Below are 25,141 nucleotides of genomic sequence, written 5' to 3'. Positions count from 1 at the left end.
TATTTGTATTTTCGTCACTCTTTTTTATTGTTGATCGTAACATAGTAATTTCGTACCTATTTACATAATAAATGTACCTATTTTATCATTAATCATGATTTGTACCTATTTTATTACCTTTAGTACCATTTTTTCCTTAAAATTGTACAATGGTCTCTCAAAAAAGCTTATTAAGAGACCGTCTCTCAGGAGACCTACTAAAATAATTTTTGGCTACGGTTTTAAAGGTGAACCGTAACCGTTTGTTTTTATTTATATATATTTGGCTACGGTTGGTTCTCAACGATCGTAGCCTTTTGTAATAGGCTACGGTTATTTTCAACGACTTTAGCCTTTTCTACTTGCTTAATGTTAGTTTTTTTATAAGTGGTCTTTTTTTTAATATGTCGATTAATATGTCTATTGTAGTTAAAACCGCCATAAAACTCTTTGGTGGCGGTTTTTGATAAAGAAGCGTTATTATTTATCACTATCTTTAGTGTCATTATTAATGTCGGTTGTATGAATAACCGCCACAAATGACCTATGGCGGCGGTTTTAACTTAAAACCGACACAAATAATTTATTTTATCGTGACGGTTCTTTATTAAAACCGCCACAATAGACTTACTATAGCATAAAAATTTCGTTCCCGCCCTTTTTTTTTGTCTTTTATGTCGTTTCCTATAGAACCGCCACGATAGCGGCGACACGATAGGGGGTTTTTCTACTAGTGGCTGTATGTAAAAACGGTCTACCTAAAATAATAGGTATCTGACTGTCCTCTGCAATGTCCAAAATAACGAAATCGACAGGAATAAAAAACTTACCCACTCGAACGGGTACATCCTCTAGAACTCCTATAGGTCTCTGAGTCGATCTATTTGCCATTTGAACGGTAATATCGGTCACCTTAAGTCTACCAATATTTAACCTTTCGCAAACAGAATACGGCATGACACTGACACTGGCCCCTAAATCGCAAAGGGCCTTTCCAATTTCGTGGTTACCTATAGTGCAAGGAATTGAAAAACTACCCGGGTACTTTAATTTAGGTGGTACATTAATTTGCGAAAGAGCATTACATTCTTCCACAAAAGCAACATTACCATCATCACGAAAATTTCTCTTATGATTTAAAATATCTTTCATAAATTTAGCGTAAGAGGGTACCTGGGTAATTAAATCAGTGAAAGGAATCGTTACCTGGACCATCTCCAAAAACTTACCAAACTTGCGCTCCAGCTTAGTATTCTTTAAACGCTCGGACACGGGATCGCAACAACACTGGTCGTAGGATCAGTAACCGCCGCCGCCGTAAGTTTAAAACCTCCGTCAAATCATCAATAAGTGTAGAATCATGCGAATTAGTTGACGGATTTGCATCCTGCACTGGAACCCCGGTCGATCGACTGGTAAGAGTGGTCGATCGACCAAACTGGCTGGGCGTGAACAGTTCCTGGACAGAAACCTCTTCGTCAGGAATCTCAGTCGATCGACTGACAATGTTGGTCGATCGACTGCTTATGCTGGGTGTGAATAGTTTCTGATCAGAAACTTTTTTATCTGACACATCAGTCGATCGACTGATAGTAGTGGTCGATCGACCAGAAGTACTGGCAATTGAGCTCGTTTTTGCACCAGAAATTAAACTAGCTTCTTCATCATTTCCCGAGTCTCCTCTTGGCTTGTCGGGACCTTCATAAGAGAGGCCGCTTCTGAGATTAATGGCATTAATCGTTTCAATTGTCCCTTCACATTTGCTTGAAGAATTGGCGACTTGCTTAGCCTCTATATTCTCCAACTGCTTCACAAAATTCTTTGAGGACTCAATCCCGGCTGCTTCTATATTCGCCACTTGAACCAAAAGAGTTTGGACCATTTCTCTCAACTTCGCGGTCTCATCTGAATTATGGACAGGAATTTCAACTCTTTCCTTGGAAGCTTCAGAGGCCTCGAGCCTCTCAAGATGGGCAGTAATAGAAGTAATGAGTGTCACAACGGTGCTCATTTCATCACTTTGCTTTCGTGAATTTCCACGTGAGCTCCCAAACTCAGCACTATGGACCGCCATCTCCTCAATAGTGTTCCAACCTCTATTCTGACCGGTATTGTTTTGGAACCTACCATTCGCAGCTGCGTCCAGGATGACCTTGTAATCATCATATAAAGCATTGTAGAATAAGTTGCAAAGATACCACTGCTGGAAGCCATGGTGAGGGACAGCTCGGACCAAACCTTTGAAACGTCCCCATGCCTCACAAAAACCCTCATCGACTTCTTCTTTGGAAATTTGTAATTTTACTCCTCAAGGCATCAGTCTTTGAAAGCGGGAAGTACTTCTTGTAGAAGGCTAATGCTAGAGATGTCCAATCTGTGACTCCAGCTGCTACCCTATCAAGGTAGCGGTACCAATCTCGTGCCGAATCCTTCAAGGAGTATAAGAACATCACCCCCTTTACTTCATCCTGAGTCACCCCATTTGGTATAGGTATGGGCAAGCAGTGAGTCCGTGAAAATTTCCATATGCTTCAAGGGGTCCTCATCTGGTAAACCAGCAAACTGATTTCGCTCCACTAAATCGATATAAGAGGAACGAAATTCGAAGTTACCGGTAGTAGGGGTAGGTAACTGGTGCCCCTTTGGAAGATGGTGTTCCTTTGGCTGAAGATTATCATATATTGTAGCCATATTCGCAGAACTGAGAGTACTCAAGCCTTCCTCTCAAAAACCTGTCTTCTAACTGTGCCAAAGCAAAACTAGAAGCAAAGGTAAGCAACGGCCTCAAGGAACCAAAGTTCCTTGAGACAAGAAAAATAAACTAAAAATAAAGCAAACAGAATTACACCGTCTCCCCGGCAACGGCGCCAAAATTTGATACCGTCGTTTTGTATCAAAATTAAATTTATAATTCCAAACTAAAACTATAGCTAGTGGTAGTAAGGGTCGAACCACAGAGAGACAAGATTAATTTTGTTTGCTATTTTCAGTCTATAAAAGTAACAATTAAATGGGGGGTTTGAAATTGGTTGATTCTAACGACTAATTACTAAATATGAAATTTCTCAACAAGATAAAAAGAAGATCGGGAACTTCGGTTCACCATGGCTAAGGTCAGGTCAATAAGGTAGCAGAGGTCCTAAAATACGGTCTCAGGGAATAAGAGCAAGCCTTTCGATCTATGCTCAAATTAACCTTACGGTCTACTAATTCCCAAGAATTTCTCAAAGCTTTCGCTCAAAGGAAATTCCAATCTAATGATAATTTAAATTACTAATCTTTCAATCTAGTAAAAAGATTTATCAAAAGACAACAAGGTCGATGTAGAAGAATTCATGCTAACCAAATAATCCCAATTTACGCCATGGCTCACCTCGTTCCCAATCAATAAAATTAACTAAGCATAATTAAAACTATAACAATTGCAAAATTGATAGCAAAGAATAAATTTGACATGATTGAACTGAACTAAAGACAAAAGGTAAGAACTTAATTGCTGAAATTAAATTGGTAAAAACAAGAATCGAAATAACAAGAAATTAAGGAAGAAAGAATTTGCATAAAAACTTACTAATTAAAATGATGAACAAAGTAATCGAATTCGAGGTTTTTCCGTTCCCAAAGCTAGATCTAAAAACTGAGTTCTTCAATAATAAAAAACATAACCGAAAATTGTAGATACGTTCTACTGATAAGCGATGCCAAAAGTAAATTACAAATTGGGCTTTTAAAAAGTCTAACACGAAGAATTAATTCTCAGCTCGCAGACTGGTCGATCGACCGGTCAGCATGGTCGATCGACTGGTGATAGCAGTACAGTAACGCCTGATAAAACTCCTTGGTCGATCGACTGTACAGCATGGTCGATCGACTGGACTGAGCTGTGTAGTGGCTTCTTCTCTTCAAGAACAGCCTCTTCACCCCAAGCACGCATCCCGAGGTGAGTGAGTACGAACCTCCTTCTTCCAAGCTTCCTTGAAGTTGCCTCCGGAGGACGATTTAGGCTTGATTTAGCTTACTTCCACTCATTCCTACAATAAATCATAGAAAATGCAAAGTAAACCGTTTCGGGAGAAATAGTAGCTTAAAGCTAACAAATACGCCTGGAAATACGTGCCAAAACTGCAAATAAAGTGTATAGAATATGCACGTATCAGCTCTGATACCACTTTGTGACACCCCCATATACCAAGGAGCCTTACTAAGACATTCCCTAGCATATAAGGACATCACCATCTCGGTTGCTCGAGGTAAGTAATCATCAAAGGTCAATAAAAGAACATTTAAACTGTTTACAAGTGTTACAACCAAACTGCTAAAAGAAAGATACAACTCATCACTATAAACTATATCCTGTCGTAACTCTTGAGGACTCATCCCAGCCCGGACTCCAGCAACCATCCAAAACAACACCTGCCAAGACTGACTGCTCACCATAAGGGATCAAGGCAGACACAACAAAACAAACAAGACAAACCAAACAAGGTCAGTAACTGAGACAAGACACAACAAACATAACCAACCTATAACAACCATAACCACAACCAAACACACACACAATCACAACCACTCAAACCAATCTTCGTCACCGACTGTCCACTGGACCAGCCCTGCCAGTTGGGGACCGCAGCCGTTCCCACCTAAGCCCCGCTCATCATATCGAGCGATAACCCTGTCCCATTAATGTGCACATCCCCTCCTGTGGCGGGTTCCACGGAGGGCGAAATTAGGGCGTGAAGACACTCCCGCAAGTGATTCCACTCAGCTGAGGACGCACCTCAAGAACCAACGACAATAATCATAGACAACTGCAATACAACAACAATCAACAAAACAGCATACACCAACCGATTACCATGTATACTCAACCACACGGTCACGACAACAACACAACGACAACGCAGCAACCGACACACTAGACAATCAACAGAAACTGAGTAGGCGAACCTACCTTTAAGCGATTGCAACGATTCCGTGTCCACACACGCGACACCCAGCAATCAAGCAACACCTATACACACAATACAATCCTCTATCATTACCCTTCTAACCCTAACTGAAAACACAAAGACACGGATGATGATGATGATGACATACCTACATGTGGAAATCTGGCAAAGGAACTGCTACCCGAGTCAAGCTATGCACTCCTATGGCACAAGCACCCTCAAAGGCTCCCATGGAAGGTACTTGGTGAAAGGAAGAGGAAGGGACGACATCTAGGTTTAGAGAAAAGAGGCGGAAATGATTTGTGGTTTTGACGAAACACGATTATAAACCTCCGCTGAAAAGACGCTACTCGATCAAGTAACTAACGTACTCGATCGAGTGCCCCCTACTCGATCGAGTACCCAAGCTACTTGATCGAGTAGCCTCTACTTTATCGAGTACCACCCACATAGAAAGGCAAACACGGCAAATGGTAACTCTGGCACGCACCACTAAGGGATATCACCTGCTCCCAAAGTCGGTCAAGGTTGGTCAACGAGTTTCTAAAAGGGCGGGTATTACATAGATAATTTACTTGTTCTGTCCAGGTCTGACCGAAATCGCTAGATAGGAAGGAAGTGCAATCACATAGATCGAAGTTCTTACATGGAGAAAAATGACCAAAATATTATAATTACTTGAATCAATCGCCAACCGCATTGAATAGACAGCCGTTTCAGATGAATAATTGACTTGTTTGTGAGGTGAGTGATCGGGATTAAGGAGTGAGGAGCAGTTAGGGTTTTGGGAAATTTGAAGAACCCGAGCAATGAATGGTTTGTTGGGAAATTTGAAGAGCGCGAGAAATGAATGTTTATGGTAGAGAGTGGCAGCTTTTTAATTTTTAGATTTTCAGATTACTTAAAATGGGTATGGGGTGAAAAAATGGGTCGACGCTTATAAAAGCGTCGACAAAAAAGCGTCGAGACCGGATGCCGACCGACCGGCTGCATGCCCTTTCTCAGCATGTTCTTCTCTTTCCTATGCTATCTTCCAAATGATCATGCTTGCTCCCAATTCTTCATTTCCGTCTCTAATCCTACAAAATGAGACACAAACTCATAGAACGAGAAATTGGGACACAAAATGCAAGTAAGGGTACGTAAACCGTCTCAAAACGGGTCAAAATGCATAGAAAGGAGGGGAAGAATCGTGAGGAAATAAATACATATCACATATCACATATTCATATCCATATCCATATCCAAATCCATATCCATCAGAGCCAAAATGTTGCGATCCATATTTAACTCGTTGGATACTTGGATTTGATCCCAGAACCTAGATAATATGCGGATCCATTGCCAAATTGCCATACCTAAATTTAAGTTTTTTCTTTTTAAAAAGAAAAAAACCAAGTCTCATCTCTGTCTGTAGTCTCTACAGTATCAAGTCTCATCTCTCGCGTATTTCCTGAATACACGACTTGACTTTCGGTTTAGCATTGTAATGGCAACTCACCCTAATCTCGACGATGTAATTTCTTATCCTTTTCTCTTTATTTTATTTATTCTTTCTTTCCTTCTTTCTAAGCTCTCAATTCAATTCTATTGCGATTACTAGGATGATGATTTTGGGGGAGATTTTACTGATAATCATGGCAATCCCCGCTCAGGTATTTTGTTTTCTCTTTTATTACTTATTCAATTTGTAAACAATTAGTCTCAATGTTTTCATTTTTCTGATTAGGAATTAAGCGGAGCTTTGGAGAGCTTGACGATGACGAAGACGATATTTTCGGTTCCAAAAAGGTCTTGTTATTATTTTTTGATTGAATCTTGCACTTCCTACTACTCGTTGATTACAATTTTGGGTTAGCTCTCCGTGTAGAGTATAGTGACATTGTCCAGATGTTGTATGAGTACAGTTCGTATGCTGCTTGATTTCCCTTGTTCTTGATGCATGCTGCATTATAAGTTTTAGGTTATAACCTGGTCTGGAGGCATTACCTTGGATGTTTATGAATTCATTGTTAGAGGTCAGTGGTTCTATAACTCTCAATTATAAACGTGTTGAGTTACATTCTAATGACGTATTTCTAGAACCGGTTCCTGTCCATGGAGCCTACTTTTGAAAGACATTCAGCAGAAACAGCTACATTGTATAGGGTAGACCATACCTTGGAGGTTTCCTGGTTAAAGCTCTTCGGAATCCAACATTTGGACTCCTTGCAGCCGTTCTCTAATTTAAGTGAATCTATTTTGAGAAAAAGGTATCGAATTTGGCCTTATTTTAGGTAAACCCTAGTTCGGCTTATTTTGAGAAGACAAGCAATAGTATGAATTTTGTTGACAAGCAATAGCATGCTGCATTATAAGTTTTAGGTTATAATTTGAGAGCATCCATCGTTCTAGATGAATGGTGCATATTAAGTTTTAGCTTATAATCTGGACAGGAAACTTGCAGTATGAAAAGTAATTCTAAGAAGTAGCTTGATGAAGTCAATAATAATATTATGACTTCATAATAGATCTAAATTTTAGGACATAGTAGTCTCGTAACCCTAATAAGTAATACTCCGTAATTAATACAATTGTTAGTTGTTCCTTTAGTGGCGAAGCCAACATGAGACAAACTTTCTGGTGTACTTCATTTTTTTTCTAAACTTTTTGTTGACAGACTGGGGATTGGAACGGTTGGGGTGTATGGCGATTCGCACATCAGGCGCACTTCATCCCAAGGTTCAGTGAGACACTGGTCAAAATGCCTCATTGAGCCTTAAGTGCACCCTTATATACAAACCACTGCTAGTGATGCACACTACAACGCAATTTTAATATTTTACCTTTTTTTCTTAGAAAATATATGCCCTTGTCTTTGGCACATTTTCCTTAACGCTAGCTTCTTTACATGTTAACCCTCTTTAAATTCCTTACAAAAGGGAAATATTGCACAAAACTTCATCTAGAAAATACATTTTTTTTTTTTTTGTGATAACTGTCGCTCCTACTGTCTATAAGGTGCGGGCCTGCTCCTTGTGCTTTGTCGCCTCGGGCTCTCATCGCCTGGTTGTGACTTGTGACTTGCTTCTTTTAAAACTAAGATGATAATTAGTAAGTATGTGCAAGGTGGTTCATTATCATGGCCAAGGCAGCCGTTAAGTTTAGAACAATGGGCTTTTTTGTGCTTCCTTTTCTCTGAGGTGAGGGGTGCTATCAGTGTATGAGATGGAAAAGAAAGGTGAAACTACTTGCTTTTTCCCCGTACTTTGCTTTTTTTCCTTGTCATTTTGGTTCCCCTGTCTGTCTTAGTGTCATGTATAATTAAAACCTTCCCTTATCTCTTTCAAAAAAAGAACCCTTATCCGTCATCTTTAGGATTGTGAGATTAACCTCATTCATTCCTGTTTCCTTTCTCCATTCAAGACATAGGTGATTTTGTCGATGGTAAGTTGTTTGAGCCTTTTCATGCAAATCATTGTTAGTATTCATTTGTGAAAAGGTATATCCGTAGCTTCACGAAGTTAGTTTCTGCAATGTTACTAAGTCATTGGGTACACTTAGCTATGCACCCTAGAAGTAGCTTATACACTTTTTTTTTTTCCTTTTTTTTTTTTTTTCATTCATACCACTAGTGTACTTTTTGCGCCTCTTTTGCACATTAAATACTATAAAGTGCAAAGGTATCAAGGTATGTAAAGAGAATGAGATGTCTCCAAAGAGACAGCAAAGGTATGCGACAATGTGTCTTTGATTTTGACTGTCAACTTTAAGTGCTTCTCTATCACAATGTACCGTAGTTGCAATTTTTGTAAAAAGACGATATGAGAATAGTTACTTTGTAAATCAAGCAAGCCAAATTTGACATTGTATCTATACAAATATTTGGAGAGATTAATGGAAGTTGACCATCAAAGTCAAAAGAGGACAATATAATTGGAATGTAGGTAGTATGTATTACTAAGGCACACTAGTTATAACTTATAAGGCACGTGGAGTATATTATGAGACACCTCCTCAATGAGTGTATGGTTTATGATCTTGCTGTTAAAGGTTCCTTTTTATGTTTATATTCTTTGGCTTGTTTTTTAGGTTAACTCTAAACCAGAAGAGACGGCTTCTGGTGCGGCAACAGGAATGATATTGGCCCTTCGTGAGAGGTACTTTGGGGTTTGGAAATTTGAAATCCTGATCTTTAAAATGCTTATATGTTTTTGGTGCACTGAATTATTATCCGTTACTTTTCCCAGTCTTGACAAGTCCAAGGATGACCTCACTCAGTGTAAAGTATGGCTTCTACTTCTGTCAACATTTTTTTTGCATTATCTTTTATTTTTTGGTTTTTCTTTGACAATCAGCAAGGTACTCTAGTCTCAAGGAAGTAAAACCATTGCATTAGGTTGTTTTTAGTTGGATTACATTGGGGGAGAGAGAGGGAGAGAGGAGTGATGTTGGAAAGCAAAATACAATGTCATATGATTTAGTAGTAATTGCTTATGTCAAGGCATGCAAAGAGTGTAACTTGACTACATATATAATATATTCAGTTAACTCCTCATTTGTCATGCCTCTTTCTCACCATCAGTTCTCACCTTATATCTACTAGGATGAGATCCATAACAGTGCAATTGTAGATGTATTCAATCAGCCATAACCGTGTATTATAGTAGTATCGCTATCACATACAGTTATCGCAACATGATTTTCCCCAAGTCTACTGTTTTTCATTGATTAACTGTCTATGGCTAAGATGAAGATGTTGACAACTTTTTTGGGACTGAGGGAGGAGTTAATTTTTTAGACATTGAATGTTACTTCTAGTCCTGAAACACCGAGAATATGGCTTATTGCTTGGTGCAATGCTACTTTAGAATTCTATTTGTACTCAAGGTTATCATTAATTTTTGAGTAGCTTTTTATCTGTAGTAAGGACTTAAGGACTAGCAGTCTAGCATGACCTAAAAATACTCATATCACTAAGATTCTTTCTAAAGCTTATTTAATTTCTTTCAGTTCTTCACACAATCATTTATTGAACATTTTATTCTGGTTTATTATCTTAGATGGAGCTAGAAGCTGCGAAGTCTGAAATTCAGAAATGGCATTCTTCATTCCTCAATGATTCTTTCATACCTGCAGGAACTAACCCAGGTTAGTTGTTCTTACTTTGTTGCTTTTGTTATTTGTGTGTGTTATTTTCATTCAAGTATTCAGCTACTGTTTGAAATTTCTTGTTGCTATTGTCCGACTTACGTGCCTTTGCTGTTGTTATTGTTATATCTGCAGAACCTAAAATTGTGGTTGAGTACGTTCGGACGTTAAGGTCATCTGAGAAGTCTCTGAAAGAACAGGTTTGTGTTGGCATGCTCTCAAATTTATATGCAATTATGACAGGCAGTAATTGTTAGTTTTTTGTATGGGCAGCTAGAAAAAGCAAAGAAGAAAGAATCTGCTTTTATTGTGACGTTTGCGAAACGAGAGCAAGAGATAGCAGAATTGAAGGTAAACTATATTCTACAATTGTCTTTGAGCTCTACCAGTGATGTTAAGCCTATTCTGGTTTATTTGTTTATTTACCGTCAAATGTCGTTTTAGCTAGTTCTAGTGGTTTTTGCTCTCTATTTGTACTTCCTCTTACTTTTAAATCATGGTTCTTTTGAAAGGTGGTTATGTTTTTGTTTATGAAACTGTTCAACTTTGTATATGTTTCTTATCACTTAGGAATTGGGATTAAAGAAAAATGGAGAGGAAAATTTATTTGAACAATAGGATTGATTGGCGACACATAAGTCCATGGGCTTATTGCCTTCTGCCGCTGGATTACTTGTGATCTCTTTTTTACGCTTTAGTAATTGGAAGTAACATTGTGGGAACGACAAGTTATGTTACCTGCAGTTGACATCACCGCTCAAAATCTCCAATTACTTTAGCACGTGAGGCCAAAGAGGTCTTAGCTTAGTAACTTAGGCGGAGGTATTGTGGACAAGTAGTCCCATCTTCAAATCCCCCCTTTCCCTTTATTGTACTGTCCTTACGGCTCATTTTGACACAAAAAGGAAAAAAAACAAATGCGCAAATTTTTTTCTAATAATTTGCAAATTGAAATAATTAACAAAATGGAATGGCTTTAAAACTATTTATTGAAACCAGGTTTACGTTGAATTGAATTTCAGGTTGGCAGTTTAGGACCAAAACCCTTGAGTCGACCTGCGTCTTTGAATTATAATCACTAATCCACTGAACGACTTTAATAACTTCGATCTTTGTGAATCTCAAAAGAAAAAAGTAGAATCACTGAGTCACTCAACAATTTTTTAATAATAAATAAATATCTAGACGTTGAGTCAGTCAGTGGTATTGGGCGTTACCCGTAAGTGGCTTAGCCGCATTACCGTTGGCCTTTTTCCATATATAAAAAATTCAAACTAAAGGCAATAAACTACTCTGTACTACTCCCTCTTGTGCACTGGATTCATACCACTTTCCATTTCCTTGGATTTATACCATTTCCATAAATGGTACTTCCTCTGATTCTTAGGAATTGCCCCATTTGATTAAAATACTCCTCACAAATCTTAAAAAGTGGGGAAATTTCAAAGAATCGGAGGTAGTATGTAATAATCTAACAAATTACTTGTGTACCCTTATCATGACTCACCCCAACCCATCTGCCCCACACTCAAAACACCAACTAAGTTCTCTAGAACAAACCCACCATTCCTTTCACCACCACCAGACCACCCGATCCACCACCCCCACTCCAATCCCGCCGCCGCCGCCACCACCACCACCATCACCACCACCACCACCTGGTCCACCACTCTCCTTACTCCCAAACTTACCATGTCCACCTGACCCAACGGCCAGCATCCACCCCAATCCCACCACCCCACATGCAGAATACCCGAAGCTCCACCATTTCCAACCCAATCCAACGTTAACTCCAATCACGAGCATTCAGGGCTTCACCATCACCATTAATACTCATTGACAGAAATCTTTTCTGACCAGATCTGGTTGACTAATGAGGTCATTGTTGTCGGCAAAGAAGGGTGAAGGTTGTCACCTTTTTGTTTCGTAGGGTGGGATTTTGTGGCGTGGTGGGTTGTCAAAACGGGTTTTTGGTGGTCGCTGGTGTGGGAAGTTTGTGGCTCTAGGGGTGGCTAAGGTCAACGGTGTAGGGTAATGTCGGTGGAGAAGTGGGAATATAGCGGTGGTTGTTGATGTCAGCGATGCCAGCGGTGAGGTAGTTGGTTGTTTGGTGGGTGTTGGGGGTGGGTAATGGGTTGGTGTTTGGGCTTTGGGTGGGGAGGTGTGAATGTGAATGAGGAAGGATGTCTGGGTGGGTGTGAATTAGAGTTACTTCAGTGATGAGGTTATTTTGTTCAACATATATATTTTATTCACTATTCACTATTCTTAATTCGAGGCTAAGACCTAGTTTAAAAAAGCGTGCCTAAGGCGCGCCTTGGATGAGGCAATAGCCAAAACGAACGCCTTGGTGCATTTAAGGTGTGCCTTCTAGACAAGGCTTAGCTAACAAAGCTAACTAGACACACTTTTCATATCTTTTAGACAAGGCTCACCATTTCTTTTCCCCATTATCCTAATTTTGCTAGCCAACTTGAGAACTCCTAAAAAGGCTATTGCTGCCCAAAATTTTATTTGGAAAGTACAAATTTGTCAAAAGTAGGGCGCCTCATGTCCAAAAGGCGCGCGCCTTTGTCTTGCGCTTTGCGTCTCAGTTCGACTTGCACATTTTCAAACCAAGGGCTAAGAATTGTGGCAAGTCAAAGTTTTTTTTGGTTCAAAAAGAGGGGTACGCCTTAGAAAATGAAAAAATATGGATCCATGTAGAATATTCCTTTAAAAAATAAGGGAAGTCCGATGCACGATGGCGTCTCCGCAAGGTCTGGGGAAGGGCCCCACCACAAGGGTGTAACAAGGGCAAGCCTTCCGTTGCCATTTGGACCCGCGGCCTCCGGCTCACATAGCAACACCTCAACAATTAACGGGATCATTCATACTAAGCTCCTTACTTTGGAACTTTGGAAAATTATTGAACAATATATATTAGTAATATTTAGATAGACCTTGATTTGAAAAATAAATTTTAGGCCGACCTAAAACAACTCTCTAAATTTTTAAATATTATTTATAGAAAAGAATCGAATAACATAAAAAAGAATAACATATAAAGGACCGCATATAGTCGAAACCTATACCTATTTTTTTTCGTGGATTTGTCAATGTTCTTTTTTTTGTCCTCTTTTACCTTTCTTCCATTTTTCTTTTGTCATTTACACCTATTCCATCTTCCCTATTGTTCTCTTTACTTTTTTTCTTTTTTTTTTCCTTGCACTTATTTATCCCACTCCATCATCCATCCTCTTCATTGGGTTTACTGAACTTTTTGTTTATGGTTTTGTTTCTTTCCTCACTATGATTATTCCTCTCCCCACCTCTTTTTTTGTCTATCTTTAAGATTTTCTTAATACTATTTTTTTTATTAGTTCTCTCCCCCTATTCTATGCTCTTTTTTCTCTGTTTCTTAGTTTAAAAAGCGCGTTTCGAGTGCGGACACTAGTCAAAACGCCTGGGTGCATTTTAGGTGCGCCTTTTAGATAAAGCTCACATAACAAGGGTCACTAATAAGCAATGTTCATATTATTTTCTTCAAAATTTGTAGTTATGCCCTTCATATTCCCCAATTTTGTTACCTTTTACTCCTTTACATGTTAGCCAACTTGAAAACTCCTAATATGTTGCCCAAACTTTTATTTTGAAATACAACGTTGTTACCAAAAATAGGGACCCTCCCGTCTAAGAGGAGGGAGCATTCGCCTTCGCCTCGGTGCTCCTTTTCAAACTAAGTCAGTGTACCACATCCTAATGATATGAGACTAGTTGATTAGAAATCGTCGTCGTCGCTACATATGAAGTGACACATATGTGTCTACTAGTTTTTGTAAGATCAATCCCGACAAGTGTTGATGTGGTCGTCGTCGGCACTACTTATGAAGTGACACATATGTATCCTGTGCATTACTAGTTTTTTTACGATCAATCCCGACAAGTGTTGATGTGGTCGTCGTCGTCGCTACTTATAAAGTGACACATCTGTATCCTTTGCATTACTAGTTTATTTAGATCAATCCCTGATATTTTCAAATTGTAGGCGGCAATTCGGGATTTAAGAGCACAACTGAAGCCTCCTTCTATGCAGGTCTCTCTCTCTAAATCAGAATTGCTTTGAATCATCTATAACTGAGAATTGACTATCTTTTAAAATCAAAGTTACTCTTAACCCTTGGCGTTTCTTTTTTAACAAAGCAGTAAAGCTTTGTCCTTGTTTTGGTTGAAGGGTAAATTAAGAACCATCTCTCCTTTATTGTATGGGAAGGCTACGTATATTCAACACTTCAACCTCCCTTACCATACTTTGTGTGGGAGTCTGTTTGGAGGCACTGTGGTGGTGATAATGATTAGTTTGAATAGTTATGAGTAATTATTTCACATATCCCAGTTCAAACTGTTATTTGGGTGGTGTTTATAGCTGAATCTGCTAATGCTTTAAAATTTTAAATGTTGTCACCGAGGCTTAATATTTGATTGTGATTCCTAACAGACGAGGAAGTTCCTGTTAGATCCTGCGATACATGAGGAGTTTATGCGCTTGAAGGTTTGTTCTTCTTACCCTGGCATCTTGTTATGTTGAGTCCATCTTGTATTGTCATTATGTTTACCGTATTGATTGCTTACGAATGGTGATTTTGTGCTCATAACTTATGGTTTCCTATATTTGGCAGTCATCTCGACAAGAGCAGCGATTATGTAAACATACTGCTTCAGTTGTCTTACTTTACTATTCATTTACCTTATTTACTGTACAGTGGCATTTTTATGTCAAAGTGTGCCTCGTATAGAAGGCTCTAAAATATGTATTTCCTGTTATTAGTTTATAACCAACCACTTTCGTACTGCTTATGTTGTTACAAGATTAGCGCTGGTAATGTCCACAATATACAAATTATGTGGGCTTATCAAGGCCTTCAAGGGCATACGGCAGCCAAGTTCACACCTTTTAAACCAAATTCTCCATGTTTTATTGTCATTTAAAATTTTCACCACTTCGAAGTGCCTTGGAAGTTTTCAGTAAAATATCTGATGGCTTCAAGTACTAGAATTAAAACGGACAAACTACTTTTACATTGTACCTCTTACACAAGTTACACTGACTTTGATGTTGATGAATTTAAATTTTCATTTTAGAAGCTTACGTTGTGGATAGCATGAATCTCATTCACGTTGATTCTATAGCTTGGGTTTATTTTTTCAGAATCTTGCTGAAGAAAAGGAGAAAAGGGTGAAAGAATTGCAGGATAATATTAATGCAATTATTTTTACACCAAACAGCAAAATGGGAAAAATGCTAATTGCGAGGTGTAAGACCTTGCAAGAGGAGAATGAGGAGATAGGCAACCAAGCTTCTGAAGGAAAGGTGTGTTGTATATTTTTCCATAGACGTTCATCCCTCTTATCTTGAATGTACCACAGAGGAAGTATCAAACTCCTCTTTTTGCATGAACGAGCATTTTGGTGGGAACTGTGTTCTCCCCGTCTTTTTGCTTTAGTATATACTCTGTAATGTTTCCAGGCATATATTTGTTGTAAACGGTGCTAAAGATTAATGCTTCTTTGTAAAGCAGCGAATGTTGAGGCACTTGACAAACACTATCATTTGTGTGGTTTGTGTTTTGACTTTTGAAATGTTTGAAATGTGGTGGTTATTTTGATAAATCTGATATTTATTATACTTTGTTCTAACAGATAAAAGAGATGTCTATGAAACTTGCTTTACAAAAATCTCGGAATGCAGAGTTAATGAAACAATTTGAAGGTCTGTGATTGAACAGTTGAACTAATGTTGATATCTTTTTATTTATTCTCACTGATTGTACTTTCTTCCTATATATCAAATAAATGAACCTATAAATTCATTTATGGACCCTTTTTTTCTTCTCTCTCTGCTTGTACTTTTTAGCATCGACAAAAGGCAGCTTATTTGAAGTTGTACTTTTTTTTTTTCCTGGTTTTGGAGAAGTTTATGTTATTATCTGTGTTTTTGTGCTTAATGATGAACTTGGAAAATGAATGATGTGAATGTGAATATTGTTCCGTTAATTTCCTCTGTTATGTACTTGTTGCTTTTACTAGTTTCGATGATTTCAGTGTAGTTTGGGGACAATTGATGTTATAGCGCTAACATGGCTTCTTAGGTCTCCTCCTACCCCTACTAATGCCATTCTCTACATTTCAAATGCCCTTCCCTTGAAATTTAAATCGAATTTGTCGATATAATCCTTCTATCGAAACAATCTTCTAATGTTTGTTCGTATTTGCTTAATTACTGCTTATAGCACATCAAGCTGGAAGGTCTTACTGTTCTTGCTTAATTACTGCTTATGGCACATCAAGCTGGAGTATGTGATTGGAACCACACTTTCACTTTTTCCCCATCTTCTCCCATCTCAACCCCCCCAAATAAACTCTTCTTCTTCAACAGAAATGATGCCGTTTAATGTGATTGTCTCGTAACTTCAACTCCGTGCTGTCCAACACCATGAAAGAGGGTTGGTGGGATAATTTTTTTTTTTTTTTTTTTTTTTTTTTTTTTTTTTTCAATTGAAGCTCATCCATGTTGTCAGCAAGCTGGTGTGAGTAAGTATGAATTGTGTTTAGAGTGTCTCTCTGTTGTAGGCACCAGTAGAGTGGCTGGTGATGTTTAAATTGACCTATTATTAGGACAACCCCTAGGCCGGTGTTAAATTTGGACTTCTCATAAAGTCCAATACAGCTCAACTAAGATTAATGGGAACAAGTTCCACACTTTTTCAAATGAGAGACGGTAAGTTGATCTAGAGCTTAGAAATATATTGACACTTGGCCAGCAACTGTTTTCTGGGGACGGATTAGAGATGAGCACATCTTAAGATGCTCTTGCTAGGCCTAGGAACAGGGTTGAGTATGAAGACTCAAATGAGTCATCCTTTCTCTTTATTTTTTTCTCGTTCAGGGTTTACATCCCTTAGCTAAAAGCCCTCCCTGCCGTTTTCGGTTACTTTTTTCCGTTCTTATTTTCATGTCCAAGGCAGTCTCTGATGTCATAATGTCTCCATCTAATTAACCAGCTCCAGAATTTACAGTTCAGAATTATATTAGGACTACTGAGTTTAAATTTAAGGCTGGTTGTTGAGAATGAGATGTTCAACGAGTTAAACACTCACACTCATTGTTGAAGGTAGCAAGTCAGTCCAGAATGTACTTGATGGAATTTGAGTCCAAGTTTTAATAACAGTGATTGTTGTCCTTTGAGATTGATGCTATGTGATGTCTATTGATAGGAATGCGAATTTGTTTCCTCGATGATGTTTTGAGTTGTTTTTCCATAAATCTTCATTTCTCCGTCTTAGAGTTTACGTTATTTTTCCAATTCTTTCTTTCGCTTAAAAGAAATTTGGATTTTGATTTTCAAACCTATAAGTTTTACCTGGCTTTTGGATTATGTTTCACTCCCCTTTTGTTTTTCACTTTTTCTTTTCTATTTTTTTCGCATTGAGGCGTGCGTTCATCCATGGACGGTTCCAAAGGATGATTCATGTCGGCCGACCCCAAATTATTTTGGGATTAAGGCTCTGATGTTGTTGTTGTTGCTGCTGCTTCTGGCAGGAGTTTGTAAGAATATAGAGGCCATGGCAAGTGATGCTGAGAGATCTAATGAAGTGGTAATTCATCTGTGTGCTTTTTATTCCACGACTTTGTTCTGCTTTGTGCCTTCTTCGACCTGTCCCATTATTTAAGAATCAAGAAGTACTTCCGATATGCCTTTTTACAAGATTTGAATGTGGAAACAATTACGTCGCGCAGGTGGTGATCTTACAAGAGAAATTGGAAGAGAGGGATGCTGAAATCAATAGATTGAAGCTTGAGCTTCAACAAAGAAACATAGTTGAAGAAACGACACATGAAGCTGCCATAGTCAATCATGAACAAGAAGCAGCTGAGGATGTGGAGGTTGCACAGGGGGAGCAAGTCTGAAGGAATTCATTACTGTTGCCTTGTGCAATTTTGTAGGTTGTAGCTTGTACATTGTTTTTAGCGACCTTGTAAACATTCTTTCGAGGTAACTATTACTGGGTAATGGAGCCTAAATGAACTTAAAAATGGAGGAAAGTCATGATGCCCCCCACCATTAGGGGAGTAATAGTTACCCACCTTCCCTCCCAAGTAATGGAGGTAATAATTCTTATAGTCAGAAACCACCAATCTCCTATTTCTTCTTGTTTTAGCCTCTATTACCCTAAGTAATAGTTATCTCCATCCTAAGCAAGCCCTTGCGAGTATTTGTTACTCCGTAACTATTACCATATTACCATCTTATAGTCGGGAGGTTTTCTGTATTTATTTACAATGTAGGAGTACTATTTCTTTCACCTCTTGAATTGGTCTGTCTACTGTCTACTGTCTACGGATGCTTTTAGGCGATAATTTATTCATTTCCATCTGACACTATGCCGATGTAGCCTTAAAGACCATATGTTGCTTCGAATGTATTTAGGCGATTATGTCAGAATGAGTTCAGTTTATCAAAGAATGAGTTTAGTTTATCAAAATCAACTCGAACCATTTTAGTACCATCATATGGCTGCATGACTGCCTGTTTCCTTGTCCAGCAATTTCTTAGCTAACGCATCTCTTTCAGGAGGGCATATGGAAGTTGAAGTAATGCACCACTTGAATGTATATTACTGGATTACTATAAATGAACCATTTTTTTTGGTATCGTACCATCTATAAATGTCCCTATGAATTAGTATGATATATCCATACTTGGTTTCACAACTAGTCTTAAACTTGTGTGCTAACAAGTTATTTTTCAAAATGGTATTGCTCTTTCATGTACATGATTTACCATTATACCTTTTTTATTTTAACCATCTTTTCAACAATTTACACATTTCAATGTTCTCCTTTTCACTTCTTCCCTCCACCTTCCAACCACCACCCTTGTTGTAACACCCCGCCTCAATCTTAGGGTCGGGAGCGGTCACTCACGGTAACTCGTCAAGATGTGTACATGGCCCACAGATCAACACGGGTCATTTTTTGCGGATTTCGTCTTCACTCATGCGCATCTCGGGAACCTTCCCAGGAGGTCACCCATCCTAAGACGACTCCCAGCCAAACATGCTTAGCAGTGAAGTTCTTTTGCATGGATAACCAGAAAATAAAGTGTACTTTGTTGATATGATCCATTTATAATCCATTTAAGCACTGATAAGGTTTTAAGCTTATCAATGTACCTCTTCAAGGAGTACCTCACCCGAATAACGTTTTCGGTTCAGTGGAGTATTACACACCCCCACTTGAAGAACTCAACGTCCTCGTTGCGCCTGGCAGCATCTGACCGCAGGCAACTAGCCAAACCTCGAATCCTCCCTCGATAGGTGGGTGACCCGGGTACTCCTGACCACAAGCTCACCACACGGTCGCATGGCTGCTCTGATACCACTTGTAACACCCCGACCCAATCCTAGGTTCAGAAGTGGTCACTCACGGTAGCTCGCCAGACTGTGTATATGGCCCACAGATCAACACGGGTCATTTCCTGCAGATTTTGTCCTCACTCATGCGCATCTCGGGAACCTTCTCAGGAGGTCACCCATCCTAAGACGACTCCCAGCTGTTGAGTTCTTTTGCATGAATAATCAGAAAAGAAAGTGCACTTTGGTGATATGAGTAGTACTTACAATCCATTTAAGCACTCGTAAGGTTTTAAGCCTATCAATGGACCTTTTCAAGGGGAATTCCACCTGAATAACGTATTCGGTTCAGTGGAGTATTACACTTGCCGCCACCACCCAACCACCATCACTCTTCTATCGGCGGCCTCCTACTGCCCCAACCACCACGTTGATACGTGCATAATATATAGTCTTTTTAGCCTATTTCAGCACGTATTTCTATGCATTTTTATACTGTTTTTATGGTATTTTGCCTCGAATTGGCTACTTTGGTTCGTTTTGTCCATTTTGTAGAAATGAACGCGAAAGTAGTGGAATCGTACTCTTTTTCGTCCTTTTTGCATGCATTTAGAGGAGACAGGATTTTCCAGAGTGAGATACTGCGTTGGGAAGCGTCAAGGCACGCACTACGAGGCAGTCGGTGGCGGACTTGAGCTGATTTGAAGATAAAGAACTAGATCGAGCAGTTTTACCACTCGATCGAGTGGTTTTTACGTCCCAGGATGGTCGATCGAGTAGATTTCTACTCGATCCTTAAGTTGCAGGAAGATGGGTTACTCGATCGAGTAACTTTCTACTCGATCGAGTAGTTGTTGCTGAGGATTTGCTCGATCGAGTGGTTTTAATCCACTCGATCGAGTGGTTTCGCTGTTATGGGCTTTAATTAGCCCGTGTTATGTTTTATTTCACAAAACTTTATTGCTTTCCTATTTAAACCTACGTTAACTAGGTTATTAGGAGGCTCTTTGATCATCTTTTATCTATCTTTTGATTAATCTAAATTTACTACTGAAAACTTTACTGCGTTGCTTATTCCTCTTCACTGTAACCTTGTTCTCGGATTTATTTCACTCGGATTTTGTGTTCTTTACGCCGGATTCGCTTGATTGTAATTCCTTTCTCTTCTCTTATTAATAATTAATCTCTTGTTTGCTTTAATTCTTCGTTTCGTTACATTTATTCTTCTGCCCTAATTTACTTTTATGCAATTTATTGTTTATTTCATAATGTTTATTGCAGGAAATTTATCTGCTGTTAGTTTAATTAGCGACATGAGTAGCTAAACCTCTTTCATGTTGGGATTAGGGGATCTGCGGTAGGAAAGTGACGATGTAGTAAATGAATTAGATGAATTGATTATGAGACCCTGTTACCATGGCAATTTAATTGTATTTATTCGACTTAGTTGAGTGCACGCTTCTGAGTCATCCTTTAATCTGGCTAAAATTAATCCTAGATCGAAAGATTGGACTAAATAGGCCTGCTATGAACAGTAGACTACCCTGACGAGAATGAAAGTTAAGTTAGTGGTATTTTTGGATAGAAAGTGGACCGAAAGGACCTTTCCCGTATCCGTCTCGCATTAATTCGTCTGAGTCATTTACAGCTGAGTCACTGGACTGCCGTAGTGAACCGAAATCCTGACATGTCCCTCTCTTTCTGATAGTTTAATCCTTATTTCTTGCCTTTACTGCTCCTTCCCTTTATTTCTCCTTCCTTTAAACCTCATAGTTTAGATAACAATTCAAACAACCCCCCCCATTTGTGACCAAATAGACAGACTTCTACAGATATCTTGCCTCCCTGTGGAGATCGACCTGACTTCCCTAGCTATATAGTTAGTTTATTTTTGACAGGTACACGACAGACGTGTCAAATTTTGGCGCCGTTGCCGGGGATATTAGTGATAGTGACACCGTAGCTTTGACTGAGGTGGGGTCAGCCCTATTTCAAAATAAGTTACCGCCTAAACAGTCAGACCCGGGTAGTTTTTCAATTCCGTGTCATATCGGCACCCATTTGATTGATAACGCGCTATGTGATTTAGGCGCTAGCGTGAGTGTCTTACCGTTGTCTCTGGCTAAGAGACTTGGTTTGACAAAGCTGAGTTGCACCAACATGACTGTCCAGATGGCCGACCGTAGTATATCACGGCCACTAGGTGTAGTAGAAGACGTACCTGTTCAGATCGGGAGATTCTTTATTCCCGTTGATTTCGTTGTCTTAGACATCCCCGAAGATGCACACACCCCTATCATTTTAGGGAGACCATTTTTGTCTACTGCCCGTGAAATATAGACGTCGGGGGGATGACCTTGACATTTCAGGTAGGGGACGAGGAGCTGATTTTTCATCAGTCTAAGTTCCGGAGGGCTCCCATGCAAGCTCAGCCTTGCAATGCTCTCTCTTCTATTGACCCTATTATTGACGCTCCAGATGAAAATTTGGAGTATTATGCTGCAATTGCTACCCCTCCGCCTCAGACTGAGAGCAAAAAGGAGGAAAGTTCGTCTGTTTTCCTTGCTGCAGGTACAGATGAAAGCAATGAAGAAGTTGTCAAGGGACATGGTGCAATTATTGTCAATCAAACTGGAAGTGAGGATGCTAAAGATGGTGATAGAGGAGCAAGGATGAGGAAAGTTCGAGCTTATGTGGATGTGAACTATTCCCCTCCTAATGTATTAAAAGATTCAAATTCAAGCTCATGGAAGTTGAAGAGGACAGTCAATGTTGCTGAGAGGACGTCCTCCAGTCAGGAGCCCTCTAAGGGGCTACTGAATTGCATTGGGAATTGAGCGGGGAAATGCCCCGTGTAACATCTTGTAATAAATAATTTTTGAATTTTCCGTTGAATTTGTTTTATTGCTTTTAATTAGGACAATTAGTTTATAGACTGTTTTTAGCGTAGAATTAAGACTATAGACTGTTTCTATGCGTATTTGGTATTTTGGGATATTTTTGCACGTGTTTTTATGCAGGTTTGGGTAAGTTTTACGCATTTCAAAGGAAGAAAGACGAAATTAAAGAGCTTACGCGAGAAAAGAGCTCGATCGAGTACTTTTTGTACTCGATCGAGTGAAAAAATGGTCGATCGAGTGTTTCTTTCAGTCGATCGAGTAAAGCAATAAAGGGGAGTTCTCGATCGAGTAGAATTCTACTCGATCGAGTAGATGGAGCATCAAAGTGCTCGATCGAGTGGTTTAAAACCACTCGATCGAGTAAATGCAAAAGGACGCAGGGAGTTTTTCCAACTTAAACTCTTTTGTTCTTATTTCTATTTCATTTACCCCCAATTTTCGTCCCTCAACCCTAATTGCGATCCATTCATCCCCAAATCCCCATTTTTCTTGCCCAATCTCCAAATCCGCCTCCTACAACTTGTTGCTCGTTAATTAATCCTTCAAAGCCCCTTACTTTCCCCTTGTTTCGTGCTCCTTTACACGGTTTTAAAGAGGGTTTAGGGTTTGCGGTTTTTAGCTCGAAAAATCGCCTCTTTTGCTTGTTTATTTGAAGATTAATTGCATTTGTAGGATTTCTATCATCAAGTAAGTGATTCCTTCATCCTCTATGCATTTTAATTTCGATTATTTTGAATTTTATGAGGAAAAATTGGAATTAGGGTTCGAAATTTTGGTTTAGTCGATTTTTTTTCGACTTTAATTGCCTTTGTTTGCCCTTACTTGTCTTGCTTGATGATCAATCCCCATTCCTCGCTGTTGTTGCATGATTAATTCGAATATTGCGCGAGATTTCGCGATTAGGGGTGTTTCAGTCGAATTTTTCGACTGTCAGACGGGTTTACATGCTTCCTTGACTTAATTAACCTTAGTTGTTGCTTACTTGCTACTGTTGTTAACTGCTATCCCGTTCCCTATCACCATTTGCATGCTATGATTCGAATTTTTGAGGATTGTTGGGAATTATGTGCTGTAGGTCGAAATTTTTCGACTGGTAGGGGAGTTTTTCAGGTTTAACATGCTGGGTTCTTGCTGTTTAGCCACTGTTAGCCACTATTTTTCTTATCATACCTCCTGCCCTATGTTTACAGGATGGAGTCTAGCACTTTGCCTTCTACCAGTACCACTTCTAGCCCATCCTTGAGTGAGACGGTGGCCTCTGCTGTTGCCACCGCCTCCGTCGTCGATCAAGATCTGCAGCCCCGGTGTTCCTAGTTTTGTTTGCAGTGCAGTTTTCGCTCCATAGCTAGCTCGCTGCTAGCTCGATTCAGCCGCCACTTCCTCTACGGTCACCACCACCGCTAGCACTGCTGCTAGTCTCTCTTCAGTGGTGGCCACAGCAGCCACTACCTCTACACCAGCCGCTACTTTTACGCCTGTGGTGGACTCGCTTGGCAGCCCGTTGCTTTTAGAGCCCCTGGTCCCTCACACCGTCACCGCAGACTCTGCTTCGGGTTCCAGAGGCCGGGGTCGTAGACAGTCTCGTTCTACACCAGCTCCAGCCACCTCTACTTCTACTGCTTCTACTTCAGCTGCTGCTCCTTCTACTTCTGGCACGGTCACAGTCCGAGGGGACACTTCCCTCGACTCTCACCCAGATTATCCGCAGGTACATTTTGTTAACGCTTTACATCGTAAGAAGTTTTATCACCTGCTAGGCTGTGTGCATGTTCCTTCCCGATTTCTAGATAAATCGACACTTGAGAGACTCGGCATTTACGAGTCGGTTTGTGCTTTACTACGGGGCACGGGGATGGCCGGACTCATCACTATGAGCGGCCGTACCTTTTTAGAGCTGAGCCTTGAGTTTCTCAGCTCCTTTACCTTCTCCTCAGGGGCACACGATGTTGACCCCACTAGCTCTTCAGTGTCCTTCCGGTTGTTTAACCGGACTTTTCCGATGACCTTAGAGGAGTTTGGTAGGTTACTTGGCGTTACCTCTACGGGCGAGACTGCTGCCCCTAGGAAGGTCCATCGTCAGCTTTGGCGGACCCTGGCCCAGACCACTTTTAGGGAGCGAAAGCTCCATCAGGTCCACCTTCCCCCTGTCCGTTGTTTTCTTAGATTGATGGGGAGCACTATTTTCGGCCGAAAGGAGCCGAACAACATGACAAACACCGAGCTCTCCATCCTGGACGGTTACCTAAACATCGACTGCGAGGGTCCTTTTACCCTCAACATAGCTTACTTGACCGCCCAGTACCTTCAGAGCCAGGGGCTGAAGGAGACGGGAACTATTGCTTGCGGTGGCATAGCCACCATTCTTGCCCGCCGCCTTTTCCCCGTTTGGCTTCGTGACTTGCAGTACCTCGAGGGAGAGAGGCTACTGAGTCTGGATGCCATGCTTTCTCAAAGCATTGGCTGACCCCGGACTACGGACATGGAAGATAGACGGCTTCCTGTCTGTTCACTTACCTTGTGAGACTCTCCCCCGTCTAGAGCCCTTGCCCACTGTTGCTAGGGGCGCCCGTCTGCCACCACTGCCTGACCTTCTCCTTCCACTCCGACCTGCTCCTGCTGCACCCGCCGCCAAGAAGCGGCGTCTTGAGACTGGAGAGGGGTCCACACCTTCAAAGAGTACCCAGCCTTCCACGGCTACTCCCATCCCGACCCCTACTCCCACTACTACTACCACTCCTACTCCCTCTGCCACTGACCAGACACAGGCTCAGCCGGTCCTACCGGCTACTTT

The 25,141-nt window shown here is 40.2% G+C and overlaps 1 protein-coding gene and 1 non-coding gene across 4 annotated transcripts; both read left to right on the top strand.

The window, feature by feature from the left end:
- Positions 1 to 2,186: 2,186 nt before the first annotated feature.
- On the top strand, positions 2,187 to 2,296 carry LOC141620417 (small nucleolar RNA R71). The gene has a single exon (XR_012531960.1). It is a non-coding gene; the product is annotated as a small nucleolar RNA R71 (small nucleolar RNA).
- A 3,972-nt stretch (positions 2,297 to 6,268) lies between these two features.
- Positions 6,269 to 18,413, top strand: LOC141608813 (FKBP12-interacting protein of 37 kDa-like). Of its 3 annotated transcripts, XM_074428162.1 has the most exons (14): positions 6,269 to 6,444; positions 6,532 to 6,583; positions 6,658 to 6,719; positions 9,000 to 9,067; positions 9,158 to 9,194; positions 9,971 to 10,058; positions 10,194 to 10,258; positions 10,332 to 10,409; positions 14,086 to 14,133; positions 14,536 to 14,589; positions 15,247 to 15,408; positions 15,738 to 15,807; positions 17,637 to 17,692; positions 17,835 to 18,413. In XM_074428162.1, exons 1-14 carry the CDS (start codon positions 6,418 to 6,420, stop codon positions 18,003 to 18,005), a joined length of 1,038 nt encoding a protein of 345 aa, XP_074284263.1. In that variant the 5' UTR covers positions 6,269 to 6,417; the 3' UTR covers positions 18,006 to 18,413. The 3 variants fall into 3 exon arrangements, with proteins under 3 accessions (XP_074284263.1, XP_074284276.1, XP_074284269.1); XM_074428175.1 differs by lacking the exon at positions 17,637 to 17,692 and having other exon boundaries at positions 6,285 to 6,444; positions 17,835 to 18,253; XM_074428168.1 differs by lacking the exons at positions 6,269 to 6,444; positions 6,532 to 6,583; positions 6,658 to 6,719 and adding an exon at positions 6,844 to 6,946.
- The last annotated feature ends 6,728 nt before the right edge of the window (positions 18,414 to 25,141 follow it).

Source organism: Silene latifolia, chromosome 1 (genome assembly GCF_048544455.1).
Source record: "Silene latifolia isolate original U9 population chromosome 1, ASM4854445v1, whole genome shotgun sequence".
Taxonomy (NCBI): Eukaryota; Viridiplantae; Streptophyta; class Magnoliopsida; order Caryophyllales; family Caryophyllaceae; genus Silene; species Silene latifolia.
Note: the sequence above shows the minus strand (reverse complement) of the source record. Positions and strands in the feature narration are given on the sequence as shown.

Excerpts from the sequence above, each read along its gene's own strand:
- LOC141608813 (XM_074428162.1), top strand. The coding sequence starts at position 6,418 with ATGGCAACTCACCCTAATCTCGACGAT. Across the intron at positions 10,410-14,085 it reads AAGAGATAGCAGAATTGAAG|GCGGCAATTCGGGATTTAAG; the intron begins GTAAACTATATT and ends TTCAAATTGTAG. Across the intron at positions 14,590-15,246 it reads AGGAGTTTATGCGCTTGAAG|AATCTTGCTGAAGAAAAGGA; the intron begins GTTTGTTCTTCT and ends TTATTTTTTCAG.